The 25678-nt window shown below is 43.1% G+C and overlaps 1 protein-coding gene and 1 long non-coding RNA gene across 2 annotated transcripts in view; one reads left to right on the top strand and one right to left on the bottom strand.

The window, feature by feature from the left end:
- Positions 1–3774: 3774 nt before the first annotated feature.
- LOC308312902 overlaps positions 3775–25678 on the bottom strand; it is a 29358-nt gene continuing 7454 nt past the window's right edge. Inside the window, exons 2-3 of the long non-coding RNA XR_013963820.1 lie at positions 4066–4140; positions 3775–3903 (exon numbers count right to left, since the gene is read on the bottom strand). This is a non-coding gene — a long non-coding RNA (uncharacterized lncRNA). The remainder of the gene's footprint in view (positions 3904–4065; positions 4141–25678) is intronic.
- The window catches only part of LOC308312874 (lysyl oxidase homolog 4-like), a 34410-nt gene continuing 24529 nt past the window's right edge, over positions 15798–25678 (top strand). Inside the window, exons 1-4 of the mRNA XM_080759630.1 lie at positions 15798–15919; positions 17963–18234; positions 18857–19683; positions 21478–21689. Of these exons, the coding sequence (XP_080615756.1) occupies positions 17964–18234; positions 18857–19683; positions 21478–21689 (1310 nt within the window). The 5' untranslated portion in view covers positions 15798–15919; position 17963. The remainder of the gene's footprint in view (positions 15920–17962; positions 18235–18856; positions 19684–21477; positions 21690–25678) is intronic.

The raw sequence follows: 25678 nt of genomic DNA, 5'->3' as shown, positions 1-25678 counted from the left end.
GCTGCCTGTTTAGATAGATGCTAGTTATGTTAACCAAACGTACTTTATACATGCTTTTTTATGCTATACTATTTACAAATGTCAACTGTAACTTGTGTTTCTGAGCTGTGTTTCTGAGCTGTGCAAAAATACTACTTTGATTGTCACTTGATCCTTGAACAGGATTGTCATTGTCATTATGTAGAATCTTGTAAGTAATGACAATGTTACCTATTGGTGTGATTGAGAAAAGAGCGGAAACAGTCCTCACTGACTCATCATCGGCCACTATCATTTCAAAGCTAAAATTAGGCAACATACATATGTAGGCCTATATGTCCCACATCCTGCTAACAAAGGCAGATGAAGAGTCCTGGCTACAGGAAGGAAATAAGCTACGCACATATATTTCCTATAAGAGTGACTTTGACACAGAGCCCTGTAAAAAGTATAATGTCAAGACAGCTTAGAAACGCCTTTGCCAAATTCAGATACATTCAGATACACCAACACCCCGTACATTATTGTACGGTACGCTATGCAATGATCTGTTGAATCGGAAGCCCATGTTCTTTTACACTGCAACCCTCAATGCAGACATTCAACAGAATTTCTTCTTGTCTATCAAAATATGTTTGGCCAATAATTCAAAATAGTAATAATAATACCATTTTGAAAGAAAGTGGACATGTATGAAAAGTAGTGTAAGTAAATACCAGCACTTCCAAATAAATTTGAAGATAATTGCCTTTAATGCAAGCTAGGGCATCAGAATGGTACAAATGAACAAAACACATGTGTTTCCATACAAAGCCATCGTCAGCTTTCTATATTGAGAGTTTCATCTACCCTATGTTTCTTGAACTGAGTTGGTCCAACATCTATGACACTGCATGTAAATAAGAAAAAGAGAATTAGATCAATATTGTTATGTTGTTAATGTGTTAAGTTGGTGATAAGAGGTCACTAGCAGTGACTTATGATGTCTGAATCGTATGGCAGTGAGCTGTTACTTTGAACTACTACGAGGTCGATGTATCAATGTTATAGTTAGCAACACAGTCAATTATCTCCATGTTAAGATGCAATGGTAAATATCTTCAAAAATGCGTTTGAAAATACAGCTATATATTATTACCATGTTGGCAGATTTCTTTAATCTGTTATTTTCTGTGCATTAAATGTATTTGCATTGTGGATATAGTGTTTTGAATGTGGATTTACCATTTACATGTTTGGGGTGAAGCAGACAGAATTGAGGTATTTTCCAAGATAAGTGGTAGCAGCAAATGTCAGCAGAAACTTTCATCATTCCCCCAACCCCCTCTATAATTGTGACCCCTCAGAATTGTGGGTTGCTGAATCACTCACGCATTATGTCAACATGGTTGACTTTGAGACGATCTCTATATAGAAAATGTCTATACTCACAGGTGATTGGTCCAATGGTGACTGGTTTGAGAAGAAACGATTTAGGGGCAGACCGGGCTCTCCTTTTAGTACAGGCCTAAAGAAATAAAGTTATAGGTTCAGTACATTGAACTACTTCAAAGTAACCCCAAGGGTTATATTTAAAAGAAAACTGTACATTGTAACCCGACTTTGCATGTGAAGTTGTTTCCCTAATACATAGCCTATAATGATTTCTTATGAAAGTTGCACATTTAACTTTCAATCCTGGCGGGAAATAAGACGGTTTTCCTACAAGTCAGCAGACATTCATTTTTATTTAACCTTTATTTAACCAGTAAAATCACATTGAGACTGCGTCTCTTTTACAAGTGGGAACTGGCCAAGAGGCAGAAATAAACATTACACTTCAATACTACATCGTCAATGTTACATTTTGAACCAGCAAATACAACATCCCATGTTTAACATTAAATAGAAGGTATTTAAAGCAGCTCTTCAAAATCTCTCATCTGGAGTAAATGGTGCATTTATATAGCGCATTACATGTGCATCAATTCACCCATTCACACACACACATTAATTCACCAATGGCGGCATAAACCATGCAAGGCAAGGCTTACAGGAGAGCAGGAGGAGGCCATCTGGTCACACAGGTTGAGGCTGCAGTGAAGGAAGACATCTCTGTAGTCTCCCTGGAACAGGAAGAGCAGAGCAGAGAAACGAGCCTGGAGGGAAGATCCGCTCTCATCCACTGTCACCTGACGACGGTCGCTAGGGCACCTTGAAGAGCATTAATTTACAAACAGTTAAAGGAGACAGACTTGATCACATTATGGCTGTAATCTCACCAACAACAACATACTTGTTCTGAATGAGGAAGTATCTCATAGGGTCATCAGGGTTTGAGGAGTGAGTGGTGTAGCAGTCGTCCAGAACGACCACAAAGCGCTCTGTCTCGGTCTCCTCTACAGACACGCCTACATGCAGGGCAGAACCCAGTGAGAGGGTGACCTTGTCTGATGGGTAAGGCTCTGTGTAGTTGGGGTTCTGGAACAGAGACATGGAGGCTCCGGCATGGTCACCAAGTCCTACAATGCTCTTCCCTTCCAGCCTGCAAAGAGGTGAAATGTACTGTAAATCAGACATGACAAAGGAAACTCATCCAATCCTGCTGTTTAATTTAACTAACTAACTAACTATGAACACAAAATGTAAGTCCTTACCAATGTCATATTTCTTACAGTACATTTTTTCAGTGATCGGTACATGCACTGTATAGAACCTTAAACATGAGCTTCTACAACTTCTACTGAGGTATAGAAGTGATTAGTGAAATATGGTGAAGGCTAAGTGCAAATTCTGTTTGATAACACTGTGTTCCTGCACTTACTCCAGGTAGGGTTTGATGGCCACATCTAGGCTAGCGTAAGCATCCATGGGGTAGACACAGGAGAAGGGGATGTCCACGGGGGTGCTGAAAGGTGTCTGACCAGCAGTGTAGATGAACAAAGTGTTGGAGTAGGTTGCATGGGTGCCATTGGTCTGAGGGAGAGGAACAGGAGGACTGGTTAAGATTTGGGAATCATATAATACTGTTCAAACTGTTATACATTGTAAAATAATCCCACAAAACGAAATCGTCATTTACTCATTTGTCATTTAAAACCACTTTAGCACTATACTGAACCAGCTCAGTGGTTGCATGGCGAATCATTGGTGTGGTTTGGGCTTTAAAAGCTCACATTGCATTGCATTGTTAGCTTGTACATCTATTTTTCGAAATATAGCCTACATATTTTTGTCATTGAAAATGTTCACCCATAATGACATGCCCAAAATATAGGGACGCCACGTTGAAAGTGGTTAATTCTACTTTAGAAACCATCCATTGTGTTTGAAGCTGTTCGTCAGGTATTTTTCTCAGTACCTGGCAAGACACCATAGTCTCTTTTACAAAGAAATAATGACCGAGAGTATTGTACCTGCAGGGTGTTTCCACAGCTTCCCTCCTTGCGCTCCACTTGGTACCACACGGTTCCGTTGCGGTCCTCGTGGGTGGAGCAGCGTTGATCAGCCAGGTGAGCTGTAGCGGCATCCAGACCAGATGGCTCCAGCCTGGACACCAACAGACCAACCTCCAGGTAGTTCCTCCCACACAACAACTCTGGAACTGGAAGCACAAACCCAGCATGGTTTTATTAAGGCTTGATGATGTGTTGATGTATTTTGGAAATAACTATAATTGTGCAGCGGGGACTTTCTGCAGAGGCGTTCTGTAGCAGAACGGGAGAAAAAGTTATTCACTGAAAGAGAAGAAATATGACCAGATCTTCTCACCATATTTCCCACAACTACACACTCCATCACTGTTCAGCAGACACATCTCATCTGCTCTGCAGGTATCACAAGAAGGCAAACCAGACCCCTCTTCTATTTCTGTTGCTGCGATCAGCAGCAGCAAAACTAGAACACCAGATGATCTCTGCATCTTTGAGCTCAGCGAGACACAAACTGTAAAAGACCACATGCATATTTGCTTTACAAAGGCCTCTTTCGTCTAGTTATCACTTCTACATACATTATTCTGTTATGGACATTTTCTCAATATGCAAAAAAAACATTTTATAAGTCAGAAACCAAGTTGTACACAGCCAGTATACAGTTATACCTTACCGTAAATGTGATGTGATGTGAGGTGGATGTTGAACCAGAGCTCAGAATGTGGCATCTGTGCTGGAGTTGTCCCTGCTTTTAAAGGGTTAGCAGGTAGTAAATCATTAAATCACAAAAAAAAGAAATACTTGAGGTTTTTGATCATTTTGTGTGATATTTCTGCAAAGTTGACATGCAGGCACTCCTGAAAGCCTATGAGTTCAAATGTCACAGAAGTATTGTTTCTCAAGGTACGGTCGGGTCATTCCTTCTTTCAACATGACATGACCATAATGGCAACATAATTAATAATTAATCAATATACAGAACAAGCTGAATGAGGGTCTGAATGGTGAGGGTCATCACATTATGCAACCACTAGCAAATTTGTACAACAGCTTTTGTTGTATATCACAATAATATCACAATATTTACATAGGGGTACTGTTTGGTGTGCTGTGCAATCCGTAAACTGCATGTCCATTAGCAAAACCACTTTTAACACTGGGTAACGTTATCTTTAGATCAACCTTTGGTCAACAGGCCTGTATGAGGCCTGAGGTCAGGTGTACTGTATGTAAGGTGGATGCAGGGGATTACATAATTGCAACCCACCTTTGCTGTATGTGGGGATGGTCTTATGCTAAATACACAGTACCAAAGATGATTTGACCACAAAACATCATTTCTTAATGTCTGAACTGTCAATTTCTGTCAATTTCATTAACCCCCAAAGTTATTAAAGCCATAGGAACCATGTGTGGATGCACTGCCACATCCATTATGTTTTGGAGGGGTGACCAATGACCATGCCATGTTGTGTCTTGTCTTGTCTTGTCGTATGTTTGTCTTGTTTTTATTTCAAAACTTGATTCAGGTTATGTGGTTTGTAACTGTCAGTGTCACTTTCCTAGTTAGTATAGGACTATACAATTTATTTTTCTTTTATGCTACCACAATATTTTAATATTAATCTTAAAAAAAAACAAATATGTACGAGCTGCGTTCGCTTCCCGCGTTTGCGCGTCTTACTTGTGTTATCTGATTTACTGTATACACTGAAATCTTGAATAAACAAAACTGTGGGAAAAAAGTTATTAAAGCCTTTGCTGTTTGATTTAGTCTACTTTAGATTCAGATGGATCCCACATGAACCTTAGAATAGTCAGGTAATTTCTAATTTAGGCTTTTGTGGAGGAATCATAAATATGAGTTTAAAGATATAAAATCACAGTACATCACCCCTTTGGGACTGTATTTCTGTCCTCTGAAAACGAGCAAATTACAGTGTAAGGTGTAGACTGACCTAGGTACAATAATATGGTCTGAAACAAGTTGCAGTGAGCTAAATTTGGACTCCTTTGTTGTCATACATTTACTGTGGTTTAGCAGGAAGGCCAACAAAGCTCACAGTTTTGTTTGTTGACTTACACCCATGTCCTGATGTTGAATCCAAATCTGACTCTAACGTAGGGAGAGAAATGAGAGTTGTATAGTAGCATGAGTTGTAGCAGACCTGTAGTTTTCTGGGAGTTTATTCATTCATTCATTCTTTCATATCCTTTAAACAATGTAAAATTCTAATTGAGATTAAAATGAATTTCCAAGAGAGACCAGGCCTAGAGAGCATCATGAGACATTGTTATAACAATTAAACAATACAATACAAGTATGAAGTATCACACACTAAACTGAGTGAATACAATATCCAGGTAAAATGTGAAAACAGGGTGAAGAACAAAAATGGTTTAGATCAGGACTACTCAACTTAAAGGACAAGACCGGACTAAATAACATGAAGGCTCATTTTCCTATATTGATCCCAAATGACTGGCCCCAGCAGCCCTCATAGCATGACTGGCCCCAGCAGCCCTCGTAGCATGACTGGCCCCAGCAGCCCTCATAGCATGACTGGCCCCAGTGGCCCTCATAGCATGACTGGCCCCAGCTGCCCTCATAGCATGACTGGCCCCAGTGGCCCTCATAGCATGACTGGCCCCAGCAGCCTTCATAGCATGACTGGCCCCAATAATGTATTATTATTATTGATTTCTCTGTCTTGATTTAATGAAAGGAGAATAATAATATTTTTATTGGCAGTTGCTATGATAATAAAAGGCTGCAAAAAACTTGTCTTGTGTGAAGTAAAGTGGGTTTAGATACTAACCAGGTGCAGCAGTTAATACTTTTTAAACCAATCACATTTGACAATAATACTAATTTATCTATCTGTGTAACTAGATAGTTTAGCAGCATATTTAAAAGATATTTGCTTAATTCTAGATATGTTAGGGTGGAGGCTGGAGGCTGCTTCTCCATGTTTACTTGTGAAACAGCCTTTTCAAAGCAGCCCTGAATCAAGATTTGTTAACCAGTGACAAATGCTTAAAAATCTCCACAGTGCCTCAACTCTTTCTATTGAGATAATACCAAAGAACAAATCTTTAAACATGCACAAAAATACACACAACAATGTGTTAAACAAGCACCCTTATCTTACAGTAAGTATGTTATTGGTTTGTCTCATTCATCCAAAGCATGATAACATTCTTGCATAAGGTTCCTCTTTCTCCATATTGACAAAAGGCTGAGCAACATTTTCTTGAAGTCTTGAAAATTATTTGTGTTCTCAGTTATCAATTAGTAACTTAAAATCATGACTGTAAATATGAAATGGTGTACAGTAGTTATGTAATTTCTCTGCTACTCCCTTCCAACCCTGTGTATATATATTCAAGTATTTGGAGGTGTAATGTCACTCACATCGACTTGGTGGTAAGTGAACGGTGATGAGCACACTTATTACACTAGTGTGTAGGCCTGCTGCAATTTAAAGGTGTGAATTGTGTGGATTATCTTATTATAATTATGTTAACATTATATTTATTCACCAGATTTCTGGTAGGCCTACAGCTGAATGATGCAGTGCATGATGACATCACAGATTCTTCTGCTTGTCCTTTTGGCATACTCCATCAGAGGAGACGACATCTCTGGTACGTTTATTATCCTACTCACAGAAAAATTACGTTTTATTTAACTGGAACCAAAACTGATTCTTAGAAAGATTTAAAAAAAAAACGTAACCACTTTAAAACCAATCTGGGAACCCACTGGCAAAACCTAGATCAACCGTTTCTCCGAGGGGGTCTTAACTTGGTCCACTCCTTTTTTTCCCTCTACACCAAATCTCTTTGCCAAAATAGCAGATCTACAAGATCAATGTGAGCTTGTAGATCTGCTGTTTTTGACAAATGTTTGCCAAATTTGGATGCTAGGGTTTAAGAACAGATTCGTTTTTTGAATATTTAAGTGAGCAGCTGCGCTTAATTCATGCAGTTATAACACCAGTATCGTTCATTTGTAGCCACTGTTCTTGTCATTGACAATGGCATCATACATAAAAAAGTCAATAGCATTGATATAATAATTAAGAATGACAATGAAATAAATGAAAAATAATTATAATAATAAGCTACAGGTATGAATGACAGCTTCTAAGTCGTCGACAAAACAAATTCCCATATGTTTAGTCATTTCTTTACCTAATGCATGAATGCAGTGACAAATATATCTCTGCTGTCGGGAAGAAACCACCTAACATTTTTCAGGAAATTTAAAATATATATTTTTCAGGAAATTAAGGAAACCGTATATTTTGAAAAACAAAGCAATATTGCCTCATCAAAGTTGCTGTTGTGACTTTATATAATGTCAAGTATGTGCATGAGAGAGGGAGAGGTGATGGAGTTGAGGATCCAATGTTGAGAGTTAAGAGGTTTTGTACGAACTCCGAAGTGCGTTTTACTAAGTTTTATTGGTTCACTATTGTTTTAACCAACACACAGACATAAAGGGTGTTCAATAGCACTGATTTATGCTAAATAATAATAATAATAATAATAATCAATAATTAAAAAATGGAGTTAGGTGGTTTCCAGCAAAGATCTGCAACTGTAGCAGAGTAATAGAGTTGGACATGTCACAGTTTTTATTGTTCTTCTTTCCTTGATGGATTGGCTATGAGTTAATGTACTGTATTGTCAGGCCCAAATATAGCTTACTCAAGAACATGACATCAGCTCACAGGGGATGTGCTCACTCAGCATTTCAGACACAATTTCAAACTCATTATCTAACAATAGTTGCAGTCACATTGTACACATTGTACAACCCAGTAACAAAACGCAAGCATTTTAAAAACAATACAAAACAATTCAGAAATAGGAAAAATACAATCTACAAACTCAAAAGTAGAGCTTAAGTGGTTAACAATTTACAAATGAAATGCCAGATCATCACACACATTCATAGTTTCATACATGATTCCTTGTTCAGTTTTATTCACTTATCCATGTTTCTAGCTTCAGAGGACATAAAGCAGCCTGCACCCCGGACTTCAGCCTTCTATTGTCAGCAGCAGAACAAGTACTGCGACTATGGGCAAGACTGCCTTCTCGTCAACGGGACCAAGGATTGTGTTGACCCTTGTGAGCACTACTCGGTGCTGGATGACCCAAGGCGGTCTGTCACCTTCGAAAGGGACCCACAGAAGCCACTCAGCGACAACTCTTTCGGGTGGAACGGGTGGTACCGGCTTAGTTTAGGAGGGGTCAATGCCAAGATGCCAGAAACCTGTGTGGAAGAGTCCATGTGTGGGGCCACCATTCCTCTGTGGCTCAGCAACACTCATCCCCGTCCCAACGAAGGAGTAATACGATGCAGCGTCTGTGGGGCGGGGAAGGGCAGCTGCTGCCGTTACACCGCTAACCAGATCCACGTCAAGTCTTGCCCCGGGGGCTTCTACATCTACAAGTTTGTGTCCCCCAGGGTGTCAAACTCAGCATACTGTGCAGGTAAGATACATTGGAGCAGGAACCAGTGATTATTTTCAAACAAAAATTGAATATCATGGAAAAGTTGGTTTATTTCCATAATTTCATTCAAAAAGTTTAACTTTCATAGATTATAGATTCAGTGCACACAACGTAAATTATTTCAAGTATTTATTTGTTTATCTTTACACAATTTTGGCTTCCAGCTTATAAAACCAACTAAAACAGAATTTAAAAAAAATTGAATACTGTGAAGAAATCACCATTTACACCTCAGTTTTTGCAGAGCATGAATGTTTTAATCTGAATGCCACATTAGGAAATTAGGACTGAAAGTCAGTCATGAAAGTCATGATTTGGGGTGCAATGTCCAGTGCAGGTGTTTCTGCATTTCTGTAATATAATGCATTACAAAAAAGTAAGATTGCCTTTAACCAAACTCCTTATGTTCCAGATATCTCCGAACTTGCAACCACCACTTCACCTACAACTCCAACCACAACAACTCCAAAACCTACTACAGCCACAACCACTCCAACACCTACTACAACCACAACAATTCCAAAACCCACTACAACCACTTCACCTACAACTCCAACCACAACAACTCCAAAACCCACTACAACCACAACCACTCCAACACCTACTACAATCACAACCACCCTGAAACCCAAGCCCAGCACCACCACAACGAAAGCCCCCGTTCCAGATGTCACCACCACTGCAAGAAGACCAAATCCTGCCACCACCAGGGAAACCCCAGCCCCACCGCAACCCACTGTGGGGCCAGGGAGTGCCACCACATCTGTCAGCGGCGTTACACATAATCCAGAGGCTTTAGTGCCTGAGCTGGTTTGTGGAAGGCTTGTTATGGAGCTGGGTCTGTCCAGCTCTCGGCTGTCAGCCGCCGGCCTGGATGCTTCATCTGCTCACCTGGCTGACCGACTGTGCTCCACGCGTGAGGAACGTGACGGGACAGTGTGGTACCAGGTGGACCGCAAGGAGGGAAGCTGTGGGAACACCCTGAGGGTAATGATGGATGTCAGCCATACCCAAAGTCTTAATACACAATAAAAAAAGTGTTAATTTAAACACCTAAGCCCTATATCCTTTGTAAAGTTTGGGCTAATTCTATTTAAATTAGCTCACAATAGGAACACCAGGGTTAATGTGATAAACTCTGAGAGAGTCCAAATGAACACAGATTTCTGTGGCATACTGTGTAGCCTAACCATTATCTCACAGGAAGAAATAGAGGAATTTCTAATTGGGCTGTTTTCCTCTCTTTCCATATAGACAAATGGTTCTCATGCCATCTTCTCCAACAATATATTTGTGTACCCACTGAATCTGACCCCTGGCTTGCTGCCACTACCAATCAGAATTCACTTCTCCTGTATCTATCCAATGGACATAGAGGCCAGTCTGGATGTCAAAGTTGTACCCCACCTGGCGTGAGTAAATGTAATAGGCTGATTCATAAACCTTATTGTACCTGAAAAAGAAAATGTGTCAAATCACTCACTAATGACGGCAATATGACCAGACCATTTGATTATGAGAACACATTAATGATACATATGATTACCGTAGTTCATTCATATCTTTTAGTCTTGTTTAAATTAATATTTGTTCTTGACAAATGACGACCTGTGACATCTAAACCAGGTCATATACGTTTTACGTATTTCCCTTTTCGGCAGGCTGGAAGGACAGGGCATTACAGGAGTTGGCAACTATGCCAGAGCCTCCATGTCTCTGTTCCACAACTCCAACTACACAGAGCCTTACCCATCAGCCAGAGTCACCCTGCCACTGGGTTCTGTCCTGCATGTAGGCGTGTCTGTAGAGGAGACCGAGACAGAGCGCTTTGTGGTCGTTCTGGATGACTGCTACACCACTCACTCCTCAAACCCTGATGACCCTATGAGATACTTCCTCATTCAGAACAAGTATGTTGTCATATGTGTTACCGAGATTGGAACCAGTGTTTCTTTCACTTCACTTTCTTTCAGACATACAGTTATCTTAGACTGCTCTACTGTATGCAATGTTACCTGTTGTTTTATGTTATGCCTAACACTAAACACGGGCAAGTCGGTCTAACTTAATTGTCCTGAACCGTTAACCCCAAGGTGCCCTAGCGACCATCGTCAGGTGACAGTGGATGAGAGCGGATCTTCCCTACAGGCTCGTTTCTCTGCTCTGCTCTTCCTGTTCCAGGGAGACTACAGAGATGTCTTCCTTCACTGCAGCCTCAACTTGTGTGACCAGATGGCCTCCTCTTGCTCTCCTGTAAGTCTCACATTACTCTTTCTTTCTGCCAGGACGGCGGTGACTCAGGGTAGAGTGGCCGGATGGGAACCGCAAGATTGCCAGTTCAAACCTGTTGAAGTGTCCTTGAGCAAGACACTGATCCCCTAATTGCTCCCGATGTGCAGGTTAGGTTGCCTTGCAACCTCTGTCATCGGTGTATGAATGTGTGTGTGAATGTAATGCACAATCTATGTAAAGTGCCTTGGATAAAGGTGCTATATAAATGCACAATTTATGGGTTGGCCTTTTCTCCTGGTTGATCTGTTGCTGCCTCTAGTTCAGTGGTTATGTGTCCGCAGCCAAATACATTAATTTGGGGGTCCTTGAAATGTTTGAGAATCACTGCTCTAGTCTAGCTGGTCTCTGTTCAACGCAACGTCTCTGGTCTCTCTCCACAGATGTGTTCCAGAAGAGTAGCTCGTTCTGTGGCCAGTTCGGTTTATATCAAGCCCGTCACCATCGGACCAATAAACTGTCAGTACAGTATGAGTACCTATACTCTATCTGTCTGTCTGTTGTCTTTTTTAAATATATGTTTTAGTTTTTGATTCCAATTGCAGATGCATATTATAGACCACTGAGTGTACCATTTCTTTCTTTTAATTCCAGGGAACTAAAAACTGGACAGCAACTGGAGATTCTTGGAGATATTCTATTCTGCCTGTTTCAAAAGCATGATACTCTAAAACAGATAGCAACATCTATTCATCTATTACATTGACTGACCATGTTCATAATACCTTTTGTCATCTTGTATCATATTGACATGTGGTCTTAATCCAGATATCCTTGGAAGTGACAATAAATCGAAACTTCTTTCTTGCAATATCCATGACTCATAAAAACATTGTTTTTGTCGTATTACAAAGAGGAAAATGGTAGATATGATACAATGGATATATCTAGATATTTAGCGTTTATTTGTTGTGTAGTTTGCACCTATGCCACTAGAGTGGGCTCATGAGCCTCAACCTTGGCTGAACCTCAGCTGTTCATAGTTCAACCTCATTACCAGGCTGTTTTCACACCACACAGGCAACATTAACGTACTGTAAAGCTTGGGATCATATTTTCCCATCATGATAAAAAAAGAGCTTATAGCAGTGAGTATCTCAGGCTTGTGATCACATGTTTCCATTTTAATTTAATAAGCGCTCATGTCAGAGTAGTGAAATGTACAGGAATACATTTTATATCTATGCTAGGGTCTTGATAATGACACTGTGGTTCATTTAAATCAGGTCTTTATTGCGAACGCAGTGAGCACTTACTACGAGTAAGACGCGCAAACGCGGGAAGCGAACGCAGATCGTAAATTGCAATAACAAGTTGGACCACGCCATGACACTGATGTCACCATGACTCAGCCATAACCATATAAGGAGTCCCCTGATGTCACCATGACTCACAAATCACTCAGCTCCATATATGGGCACAAAAGGGGCCAGGTCCACAACAAACAAATCATTCAGCTCCATATATGGGCACAAAAGGGCCAGGTCCACAACAAACAAATCACTCAGCTCCATATATGGGCACAAAAGGGGCAAGGTCCACATATACAGTAAGCGATGCAACACACTCCATATTTGGATAGCGGGACAGACACACGGACCGACGGACACACGGACAGACATGATCTGCTAGGTCTCATAGTAAGTGCTCACTGCGTTCGCAATCACTGCGTTCGCAATGAGACCTAGCAGATCATGTCTGTGTGTCCGTGTGTCCGTGTGTCTGTCCCGCTATCCAAATATGGAGTGTGTTGCATCAGCAATCACTCAGCTCCATATATGGGCACAAAAGGGGCCAGGTCCACTCAGCTCCATATATGGGCACAAAAGGGGCCAGTGATTTGTTTGTTGTGGACCTGGCCCCTTTTGTGCCCATATATGGAGCTGAGTGCGTTCGCTTCCCGTGTTCGCGCGTCTTACTCGTAAATAAGACGGTAAAGCAGTCCATCATAAAGTACAGTTACACAGTATTATATGACTGAGCATTCAATTCGTTTTTGGAAGCTGATTTTGTAGATTACATAATCCGGTAGGCGGTAGGTATATCTATAGCTCTGTTAATGACGTGCATTTGCATCAGTGTTTTAGTCCTCCTAAAGGGCAAGGTTTCTACTGTCAAGTGAAAGTGCCAGGAGAATGGCTGTTATGAAACTTGACATGATCATGCAAGATGAAGATGGAGCACTTATTTCATGACACCACTAATTGTTGGTACATGAAGTCATGCCAGGGCTCCCGATGGTCTGCAATTACAATTGCATGTGTGTGTGTGTGTGTGTGTGTGTGTGTGTGTGTGTGTGTGTGTGTGTGTGTGTGTGCACGTGTGAGTTTGTGCGCACGTCTGCCTGCCTGCCTGCCTGCCTGCCTGCCTGTCTGTCTGTGTGCGTGTACAGTATACAAAAATGTCCATAACCTTTTTCCGAGATGTTTCCGGCAGAGCAGACCTTTCATTCTGTGGACCCGACCAAATTAATAGAAAAAAATTACAAATAAAAAGTATGTCATGACATCACAGGTCCTCTCAAATGTTGCGTGACTGGCTCCCCGGCTATAGAGTATAGAGCGGTGCCCATGGGGCACTGGCCTACTTGGAAGGATGCAAGTTAGAAATGCTGCAAATGCATGCCCCACCCGAGAAGTCAGTCTTTTGATGCTTTTTGTAGTAAGTGAAGTGTTGAAATACATCAAAACATGTTGCATTTGTGGATGTTCAGTCATGGCTTTCAGAAGGCGGTGAGTGTGGATGTTCAGTCATGGCGTTCAGAAGGCGGTGAGTGTGGATGTTCAGTCATGGCGTTCAGAAGGCGGTGAGTGTGGATGTTCAGTCATGGCGTTCAGAAGGCGGTGAGTGTGGATGTTCAGTCATGGCGTTCAGAAGGCGGTGAGTGTGGATGTTCAGTCATGGCGTTCAGAAGGCGGTGAGTGTGGATGTTCAGTCATGGCGTTCAGAAGGCGGTGAGTGTGGATGTTCAGTCATGGCGTTCAGAAGGCGGTGAGTGTGGATGTTCAGTCATGGCGTTCAGAAGGCGGTGAGTGTGGATGTTCAGTCATGGCGTTCAGAAGGCGGTGAGTGTGGATGTTCAGTCATGGCGTTCAGAAGGCGGTGAGTGTGGATGTTCAGTCATGGCGTTCAGAAGGCGGTGAGTGTGGATGTTCAGTCATGGCGTTCAGAAGGCGGTGAGTGTGGATGTTCAGTCATGGCGTTCAGAAGGCGGTGAGTGTGGATGTTCAGTCATGGCGTTCAGAAGGCGGTGAGTGTGGTTGCAGGCGGCCCCGAGTCCACCAGATTCTGGGCATCAGAAGTCAGTGGGGACGTATACACAGTTCTTTGTCAGCCATGCCCAAATATGGAGTCTATGCAGTGATGTCAGGAGCGATGTCAGCTGTGTCCCCTTTTATGTCCATATATGGAGTTCTTTGTCAGGCATGCCCAAATATGGAGTCTGGCCCCGGGCAGAGGGCTTTTGTGTCGTCGGCTCTGGACAACCGTAGGTCCGACCGACTCGACACCGGGCACTGCAGTCCTTGTATTGTGGGAGTGTGTAACGTGTGCATTTGAAGTCGAGATGCACACACACACACACACACACACACACACACACACACACACACACGTTGGTGCATTTATAGTTAGATGTTGCGACCATGCATGTTCAGTCCAACTGTGGCTCCTCCAGAAGGTGGTCATCCAGCCCAGGAGGACCTTTTAATGAGTGGTGGTTAGAACTAGACTTACTGCTTTTAGGATATGGGAAGAGGTTGGACAATTACAGTGTGTGTGTGTGTGTGTGTGTGTGTGTGTGTGTGTGTGTGTGTGTGTGTGTGTGTGTGTGTGTTATTTATAATGGTAGACTGGGTTGGGAACTTGGGATGGAGTTGCTTTGCTTTGCTCAGTTTTTTAAAGTAACTAGTAATAAGAAATATATTACCGTTTTAGAGTAACTTCTCCAACACTGCATCTGTGTATAGAGGGATGGGAGAGGAAGAGTACAATCACATACTCTCTGTATGTTGTACGTCTGTATACTGTACTCACGTGTCCCAGTGCACGTGAACAGCTTGTCTGAAAGTAGAGTGGTTCACAGAAAAGCTACTAGCCTACTACACACTACAGATAACAAGCACTTACAGGTCAATAGGGTTCACACTCTCACTGCATCACAGCTCTAATTGGTTGTCGGGGATGACAGGCACCACAACCTAATTGTTTGTCCCTGAAAACAGTGGTTCTCAAACTTTTAAAGTTCAAGGACCCCCCCATAGCTTAGAGAGTGCACATTATGTTCCATTTGTACACTCAGGGTTACTAGACCGGCAAGGATCCATTTGGAACCCCCTAAAGGAACCCTGAGGGTCCCACCTGGACCCCACTTTGACAACCACTGACTTAGAATGTTTTTCTTCTCCTTCTTCCTCTTCTCCTCCTTCTAATTCTGGTAGGTGACTGTTTGACTGGTAGGTGTCCGAAAGGACAAAGTTGCAACCCAAAAAAGACACTTTTCCCTTTATGTAAAATAAAAGGAAAATGGGAGGGATGGGGGAAGTGTCAGATGTGAGGGAGTGACAGAGAAAGAAAGGAGGAGAGTAACGAGGAGAATAGAGAGACAGCAGGACCAAGTCTCACTGCCTTCTTTTCCTCTGGCTCTTCTGTCCCTTCTTTTCTCCAAGTGAAGGGGAGGTACTGACTCTAGGCTGAGATCAACAAGATAGGTGAGTCCCACTCTCTTTGCACTGATTTGTACTTTTTTGCATACCTTTCTCTGATGTCCCATACTACAAAACACTTAATTTAACAGTTATTTAAATGTGGACGATTTAAATGATTGCTGAGGATTTTACTGTGTATAAATAACCCAACTCACCTTTTCTCTGCTGGTGACCTCTATGCTTCACTGCAGTTATTACTACACTACAAGATTAGAGTCATTTATCTTTGTTCTTTATTTAACTTGTAAATTATGTTTTGTATGCGGAGCGCAAATTGACCTACCACTGAACCCTCATGGGTTGAGACTTTCCCACCCCCGTATCGCCTCTCTCCATCTCCTCATGTCCTTTAGACTTAGACATGTTAAAGTTGATCGAGGTGTTGAGGAGGATATCATTGCATGTTAATATCCAACATGTCCCTCACAGGAGCAGCCCCCTGTGCCTTGTTTACACATGAGAAACATTTATTTTACGGCAGTGTTTATTTGCTAGAGTGTTTTCAGACTTAAATACATGTAGCAATGCCTGAGGCTTTGCGGAGAGCCCAGATTTCCATAGGGCTGGACAGAGGTGCTACTTTTAGCATTGGTTGTTACAAGTGCTCCTGGTTGAGACTAAAGGATTCATTCTCAGTTATTTTCTCTCTCTCTCACACACACAGTCACACACACACACACACACACACACACACACACACACACACACACACACACACACACACACACACACACACACACACACACACACACACACACACACAGTGGGACTTAGCATGAGCAATGAAACAAAACAAAAACAATCATCTTATCAAAGTGTCATTCTACAGTGGAATGTCCCTTTAGGGCTGCTACAGTGATTGCAAATTATAAGTTTTGTCAGGAGCTGGAATGTGAGTTTTACGCCTTCACATGATTTCTGGAATTTCATGGTAGACTAGAGATCACATATTTATTTATGGTGCACTGAAGGGGAATGTTTTAACACCATATTAGGGTTGTTTGTGGTGTAATTAATTTAGTCCTATAAGATTTTATTTAGATTCTAGAGCCTTTCATGCCATATACATGTCTGTTTATACTTTATTTATATTTAGTTCATGGGTAATTCACCTTTAGATATTTCAGGGGTGTTTATCAGTCCATTCTTTCACTTTTAACATTCTTGTCTCATAATTGTTCTCATAAATGATGTATTCACATATTCATAGTGGAACATACTATGTGACTTTGGCTCACCTATATTACGGTAACCATTGTTTATAATCCTATGGTGACTTCTAAATCTACTTCAATTGCCAATCTTACAGTCAAGATTCATAAAACAAACAGAATGTTAATGACACCACAGAGATCTGGTGTAGTAGTTTACTGCCATGCAAAAATTAAAGGAGCATATCACCCATTGTCAGACTTATGTTGTTCATATAACCCAGTCAGGCCGATTCTAAAAATGCCTTCTAAATCTTGAAAGTTTTCTGAAAATATTCAAAAAAAATGATGCTGCTATATACTGTACATACTGAACAACTACCCCAAAAGGAGTTCCTGGGATGAAAGGTAAAACCCCCAAAGGGGATTCCAGTCCTATTGGTCCTCACTAATGCTCATTATAAGATGGCATAATTTCCGTCTACTCCCTCTGCGTCTCATTAGTGTGCTGTGGACAGTACAGAAACCTTCCTAACAATGACGTCATTGATGGGGTTTCCAAGCGAATAGAAAATACAGTCTCTTCCTGGAAAGTTAGCAGGCCGACATAGAAACCATTGAATGACCAAACCTGCCTACCAATGATGTCACTGGTAGGAAGATTTCTGAACTATCCCCAGCCTCCTCTGAAACACGGCATCTTATAATGAGCATTGGTCAAGAAGTGGTCCTTAAAGGCACAAGAAGGTACATCAGGTGTTCAATTCAAGCAATCTACGTGATTTCTGTGCCTTTACAAGATCTCCATTTCCAGGATCTATTCCTGCATGTCTAACATGTCCATGACTCCACGCCCACGCCACATTTCCCCTCTCCCTGATCTACATTTCTCCAGGATGTTGGGTCGCCTTCTGTGCGTGAGCCCCCTGTCCTGGCTCCTCCTCCTCTTTCTGCCCCTGCTGTCTGCCCAGGAGGTGCCCGTGCGTCTTGCAGGGGTAGCCCGGCGTGGTGCCAATGAAGGGCGAGTGGAGGTGTTCTACAATGGCGTGTGGGGCACAGTGTGTGACGATGAGGTGGATCTCAACCTCGCCAACGTTGTGTGTCGGCAGTTGGGCTTCGCACGCAGCTACACATGGGCACACAGTGCCAAGTTCGGCGAAGGACAGGGTATGCCCAAGAAGCATGAGTTTAATTTAAAAAATGTGATATAGCTATACAATTTGAATAGTTATACACAAAAGGAATTTAAATACAATTTGCTGTGGACTACTGCAAACAAAATGTCTGCTTCCATACAAGCAAAGAACTTTAACAGTTCTTGGTCATCTTACAACTAGTGCTTATGGCATGCAATAGGCTAGCTATGGTCCTGAGGACTGAATCAGATGTGTTGTACTGACAGGGGGTAAAGGTTTTCTAATGAAGTGGAATTAACTACACCAACCCTCTACATTTAGTCATCTAATACTTAGTCTTGCAACACGTGATGAGCTTGAAGATCGGCTATTTTTGGCGAATGTTCCTCAGACAATAAAAATGCTAATATTCAAGTGGTTTGGCATCAATTACTGTATTGATAGGGTACTATATGGTACCTGATAGTTAACATTACTGTATTGATAGTGTACTATATGGTACCTGATAGAGTTAACATTACTGTATTGATAGGGTACTATATGATACCTGATAGAGTTAACATTACTGTATTGATAGGGTACTATATGGAACCTGATAGAGTTAACATTACTTCATTGATTTTGTGACTTGCCATCATTTCCGTTGCCATCAGGTCTGATCTGGTTAGACAACGTGCGCTGCAAGGGCACAGAGCCCTCTCTGGCAGACTGCCACTCCAACGGCTGGGGGGTCAGTGACTGCACCCATGCTGAGGACTTGGGGGTCATTTGTAGCCCTGAACGGAGGGCTGGCTTTGCCCCAATCTCCTTGGAGGAGGCCCCCTCGCGTCCGCGGCAACAGGCGAACCAACAACCTGTGAGAAACCAGCAACCCCCGGCCCCACAGCCAGAGACTGTGGCTCAGCCGGCTCCTCAACCGGCTCCTGAACCGGCTCCTCAACCGGCTCCTCAACCGACTCCTCAACCGACTCCTCAACGAGCTCGCCAACCGGCTCCCCAGCCGCCCCGCACCCCCCCTTCACCTCAGAGAGGCCATGAGATCGCCCTCCATCGCGCCCCCTCGTCCTTCAGTCGGGGCAGCAGCGCTCCACGCCGCGATGGCCACGAGATCCAGATCCTGCGAAGGAATCCCGCTCGGTCGAGTGCAAGGCAGGCTGGATACGGACCTGTTCCACAGGGTCACCAGCTGCCATCCCATCTGGTCAACGGTGCAGCATACAGGCAGAGACAGGAGGCAGTGAGGACTAGTCCACAGGCAGTGAGACGAGAGGCAGAGGATCAGGTCAACCGGCCTCAAGCTCAGCCCCAGCCAGAATCTCGGCCTCAACCCCAGCCAGAACCTCGGCCTCAGCGCCAGCCAGAGCCAGAGCCTCGGCCTCAACCCCAGAATGAGAGGCGTCAACAGCCCAGTGGAAACCATGCTGACTTTGAGCCAGATGTCCCAGATCAGGGATTGGAGAGTGACGCCAACTACATCCAGGTAAGAACGTTTTGTTACACCTACACACGCATATATCTGCACTCACATGCGCATACAATACATTATGTACACACATCCACACAAATATATTCTGTAATATCCACTATTGCTCTGTCCCAGTGTTGCTTTGTTGACTTCCACACACAAATGTCATTGGTAGAGCCACGGGCCAGTAGACAGACATGCATAATTATAGACAGACCTAAAACCAAGCCTCCTCCGGATTCAATTCATATTCGCTAGCAGGACCTGAAGTTTGGGACCCAACCACGGGTCGTTAAATAGCCCCAGCTCCTCAAACATGCCACTATTTCAGGCCAGGCTAGTGGAAATAACAAGACATTTATCACTCTTGCTAAGCTTCCCAGCATGTAATCTTACTCAGTTTACACTTTCGTTAACCATTTTGTAATCACTATGACACTCACCACGGCCCACTGAACACACACCCTGTTTCTATGTTTGTTTCCTTCCGGATGCCTATGTAATATAGATGATTAGAGAGAGACATGTGATGATTAGAGGCGTACCATATTGTCTTATATTGTTATTCTTATCCTAATTGCGGGCGCTCTGGCAAGATTTGGGTAAACACTGAGACAAATTGTTGTTACAACGACGATAAGATGATCCTTATCAACTCAAACCCCTCTCAGAGTGTTTTATACCCATGAAGAGGACGAGGGCCTTAGGATTGGATTTGAGAGTCATCAAAACAAAAATGCAGCAGGGAACAGTAAATGGAAGATGCCCTTTCCATAATCAAGACTGAAGAATCAAGATGAATTGTGGATTTGTCAATTATTCGTACGGCTGGCCTGTTCTGACATCACAACAATCCATATTTGGGCATGCCTGATACTGTATATGTGCATAAAAGGGACACAGACAGATGGGTGGAATGGGTACTCTTACACGGGTACAATGGGTATTCCATAGGCGGGTGGGGCATGGATCTCCAACTTCCATCGTTACTGACTCAGTGCTCTACAGCAGGGCACCAGTCTAGTTTAAATAATACTGCATATAAAGAACAAAATATAGCTGCAAGCAGCGATAAGACAGGGCCAAGCCATAAAGTTGGAGACTAGAGATGACTTTTTTTGTTACGCTGATTGGTTGAAAGGGTTGTCTGTCAACGCTGTACTCACTAACCATGCATTAGAAGGGTCCAGACTCTGCACAAATGAATGGAAATGTGATTTCAAAGGGAGTGGTTAACTCTGACGTCATTCGTCAGGAGTGGATCATATAATTCATACAATATAATTGGGAGATTAAAGGTCAAAGGTCCTTTGAGTGTGATCTTCAGTTCTTGACCGTTTCCTATGACCCTCTAACATATTGCCGTGGATATTCGTGGAAAGCGACAGCACAGAACTGCAAGTGACGGAAGTAGAAAAGACAGTGGAAAAACAATAGGGGCCTTCGTCCCTTCGGCTTGCTCCCTAAAAAACATTGTAACCGATCTACAGTATATGGTAGAGAATGTAAATACAATATAACTGACACTACTGCGGTGGTCTCCCAAGCTTTTCTACTGAGAAATGATGACCATGTAATCGGGTAGTACGTAGCAGTCGGACCACTACTGACCACTACTGACCACATGCAACACCACTAGCGGTGTTGCATGAAGCTCAAATTGTAATATCTCCCCTACCTAAACCTACTATCTGTCTTAGGACCCGGGTTCAAATCCTTTTACCCTGGTTTATACTCTGTCGTCGGACGGAATGCCACACTGAGTATAAATTAGGCCTGTTGAAGTAAAGTTGCGCCTCCATTCGGCAGGGCACTGACAGACTGCGTCTGGACGAGGTGCGCCTGAGGTCTGTGATGTCCAGCAACCAAGGTGGTCTGGTCAGTGAGGGTGTGTTGGAGGTGAAGTATGCTGGGAAGTGGCGTCACGTGTGTGACCAGAGCTGGGATCTGAGCAACAGTCGCGTCGCCTGTGGCATGCTAGGATTCCCTGCTGCGGAGCCATTGGACCAATACCCGTACAGGTGAGTGTGTGTGTGTGTGTGTGTGTGCGCGTGTTTGCATGCGTATACGGTATGCATACGTGTGTGTGAGACTGTGAGTGTGTGTGTGTGTGTGTGTGTGTGTGTAAGGTGCATAGAGAAATAGATAAGAAAGATGAGAGAGAGAGAGAGAGAGAGAGAGAGATTGGAAAAAAGGGAAAGGAGGAAAGGATTAAGTTTAGGAAAGAGAGAGTAGGTGTGTGTGTGTGTGTGTGTGTGTGTGTGTGTGTGTGTGTGTGTGTGTGTGTGTGTGTGTGTGTGTGTGTGTGTGTGCGTGCGTGCACTTGTGTGTACATACACGTACATGGTTGTGCGTGCGTGCGTGCGTGCGTGCGTGCATGCGTGCGTGTGTGTCTGTGTCCATGTGCATGAGTGTGCGCATGTGAAATAACTGGAAAAGTGATGCTGTGGTATCACATCCCACACAGCCAAACGGGTCCATTTTTACCCTGTCAGAGTTAAGATGACACTCGGGGTTGTGCTGTGCAGTGTGCACCGGTCCGTGGCTTTAGATGGACCTATGGGGTGGAAGGCTGTTCCACTCTCCCCTGTAGTAGAGGTTAGCCACAGCGGCTGTCATTAGTAGAACCACACAGGGCAGCACTCTGATCCCGGTCTCCAGGACACTGTGGCATCGGTAGCCAAGCCAGGACGCCTGCCCATCCCGTCTGCCTCGTGCGCACAGTGGGGCCTCGTCACAGACTTCCGAAATAGTTCCAAAGAGTATATTATTAATGTCAGACCCAGACATTATCATCATAATCATCATCATCACGGCGTGGGTCTTCAGATGAAGTTCTTATGGAATATCTTCCAGGATCATGTAATTATGAGACGCCCCGGTGAAAACTGCATGCCAGCAGTCCTTGAAGCAGAGCGCTATACAGTACATGGGACTGCATGCCAGCAGTCCTTGATGCAGAGCGCTACAGTACATGGGACTGCATGCCAGCAGTCCTTGATGCAGCGCGCTACAGTACATGGGACTGCATGCGCCAGCAGTCCTTGATGCAGCGCGCTACAGTACATGGGACTGCATGCGCCAGCAGTCCTTGATGCAGCGCGCTACAGTACATGGGACTGCATGCGCCAGCAGTCCTTGATGCAGAGCGCAACAGTACATGGGACTGCATGCGCCAGCAGTCCTTGATGCAGCGCGCTACAGTACATGGGACTGCATGCGCCAGCAGTCCTTGATGCAGCGCGCTACAGTACATGGGACTCGGTCTTGTCCTGATGTCTGTCTGTATATCATTCTGTGGCTCTGCTTCAACTGCAGTTATACAGTCGTCAATGTATTCAACCATGACACACGCCGCCGATCCCTTGCCAAGTCCCCCCCGGCCACTTCTGCCACACTACAGGTGTGTGCAATGATTGCCATGTCAACAGTGGGCGTTTTGTACTCTCTGTCTAGTCTGTGGTTACTTGTCTGGTCGGCTGTATGCCCACTGGTCAACTACAGGTGATTTTTGTTCTAGTCGTCAAAATGAGAAATTATATGCGAAGCTTAATCAAACTAATTGATTTAACTCCTATAAATAATCGATAATTGAAATAAAGTTTCAAAACATTTAATAAAAATGAGTCAAAATTGTGAAAATAGGCCTGGGCCATGGCTCAGCGGTCCAGGCACCTTGGCTGGTAATCCAGTCTGGCAGTGTGCTGCGGGTTCGACTCCCGGTCCCGACGGCCTTTACTGCATGTCTTCCCCCCATCTCTTTCCCCATTTCCTGTCAGCCTACTGTCTGTCCCTATATAATATAAAATAAATGCGAAAGCCACAAAAACACATTAAAAACTAAAGTGAAAATAGCTTATCTATATGCTCACAATTATGTTTCAATGCGACCTGAGCTTGTATTTCAGCTATTTTCAGTAAGTTTGCACGAGTATAAAACAAGGCTTAAAAAGTATCTTTAAAAAACACTTTTATTCGATTAATCAAAGAAGGAGTAATCAATAGAAGAAACGCTAAGAAAATAATAGTTGCAGCCCTTCATTACCTGATCTTGCTATAGCAGAGGAGACTATATATAGTCTCTTAAAAGCACAAGCTGCAGAATTAGATCAATAATTCCTTTGTGTTTGTCAGTTCACTGATTATTAAATCAATTTATAAAACTGATACGGATGCAAAGATTCTCTCAGTAAGGAACTGCAAAACTTCTTGCACATGACATTTTTCTTTCAAAGGGTAATAATTTGCTCTGCTAATGGACGGCTACTATCCCGATGATCATCTGTCCGTCTGACTCCAGCTGTAAATAGCCTCCAAGGCAGACACACAAACCCTCAAAGCCCTATAGCACACACACACACACCCTCAAAGCCCTAGCACAAAGTACACCAAGCCCCAATACACGCACGTTGCATGCATGTGTGTGCACGCACACAAATTACAGGACAGTTTATAACTGTACAATATCCCTTCCTCCCCCTTCACACACGAGACCTTACAAAAATGGTATACTCCGAGATCCCCCCCCCCCCCCCCACACACACACACACACACACACACACACACACACACACACACACACACACACACACACACACACACACACACACACACACACACACACACACACACACACACACACACACAGCCCTCCTCTGTGTGTCTGCCCGTCTGCTCACAAGGGCCTTTTTATGGGCTGGCTCAACAGGACGGTTAGACTGACCTCTGGACTGCACTGCACTGCACCATCTGTCCTTCCATGTTTCTCCAATAATTACACCTACTTCTCCTCAGCTGCCCTATACACTGGACCAGGGGTTCTCAAACGTTTTCATTTAAAGGATCCCCAAACCTAGAGTTTTACAGACCTGCTGGTCCATTCGTAATCCCCTGAGGGACCCCACTTTGAGAACAACACTGAATCAATCATTCAACCATTAACCTTAACATCAATATCGTCGTTGTCAGGTGGAAAACTTGTATGTCCAAAACGGTTAGGAAGTGTAATAAATAAAGAAAATGTGTTCCAATAGAGCCAATAAGCTTTAGTCTCAACTTAAGCTCTTGTTAATTCCTTTCATTAATTATATATTTACAAAACCCACAGCTTGAGCCACTTTCACTTTCAAAAGGTTTCACAAATAGTGAAAATCAATACCCGTACAGGTGACAGTCACATCATGAGACAGTGTGAATCAGATATTTTCTCTACTTTGACACTGTTGTATAGGTTTAGGAGGGATGAAGTGTGGCATTAATTTATTAAAGGCAACAATGTTTAATATGGAGATACAATGTTTCTGCCCGAGCTGAATATGTAGTAATATGAATATGTAGTTCAATGGTTTTATCTATTCACATTTTAGTTGACAGTGCGAAGGGATTAATTGTGCCAAGGACATTTCAACAAGACATGCTGCTACAGTATACTGACAAGGCTATCTTCTGATTGTGTTTATTGGAACTCCCAGCCAAGTCAGAGGCACTGTGGATCTAAATATAAATTAGCCCCATCCTCCGTTGGTGAAATTAGTGCTAATCTGGACACCAACAAATATTGAGAGTATTCTAACATCCACAAGGCCGAGCAACATGTTGTTTAGAGACTGGACGGTGTCAGGAGACTTTTGTTTATTTTTTGTCTACCTCCACCTCCACCTAACCACGTACAACACGAATTCAGCAGCCATTACTGTCTCCATAGTAAATAGCTGTGGGCAGGGGGGGGGGGGGGGGGGGGGGGGAGTAAGGAATAGAAACCTGATGTGCAGCATCCGGCCCTTCATGTATGGAAAGTATTTTGAGGCTGATATTTGAGTTTGTGACCTCCTCTCTAAAAAGATTTTCCAAGGTTGAAAGCATGAGGGAACTTAAATCCCCCCTGAGATTAAATGTGTGCTACTGTACATGGAACATGCTGTTTCCTCTTCACTCTTACCATATATCTGCGGTATTGGGGAAAGTTGCTGAATTTTATTTAGTCGCTTTTTTTGTTTCTGTAGGAAACTTT

Source organism: Protomyctophum bolini (genome assembly GCF_963924005.1).
Source record: "Protomyctophum bolini genome assembly, chromosome: 3".
Lineage (NCBI taxonomy): Eukaryota > Metazoa > Chordata > Actinopteri > Myctophiformes > Myctophidae > Protomyctophum > Protomyctophum bolini.
This window is presented reverse-complemented; position numbering and strand designations above follow the sequence as displayed.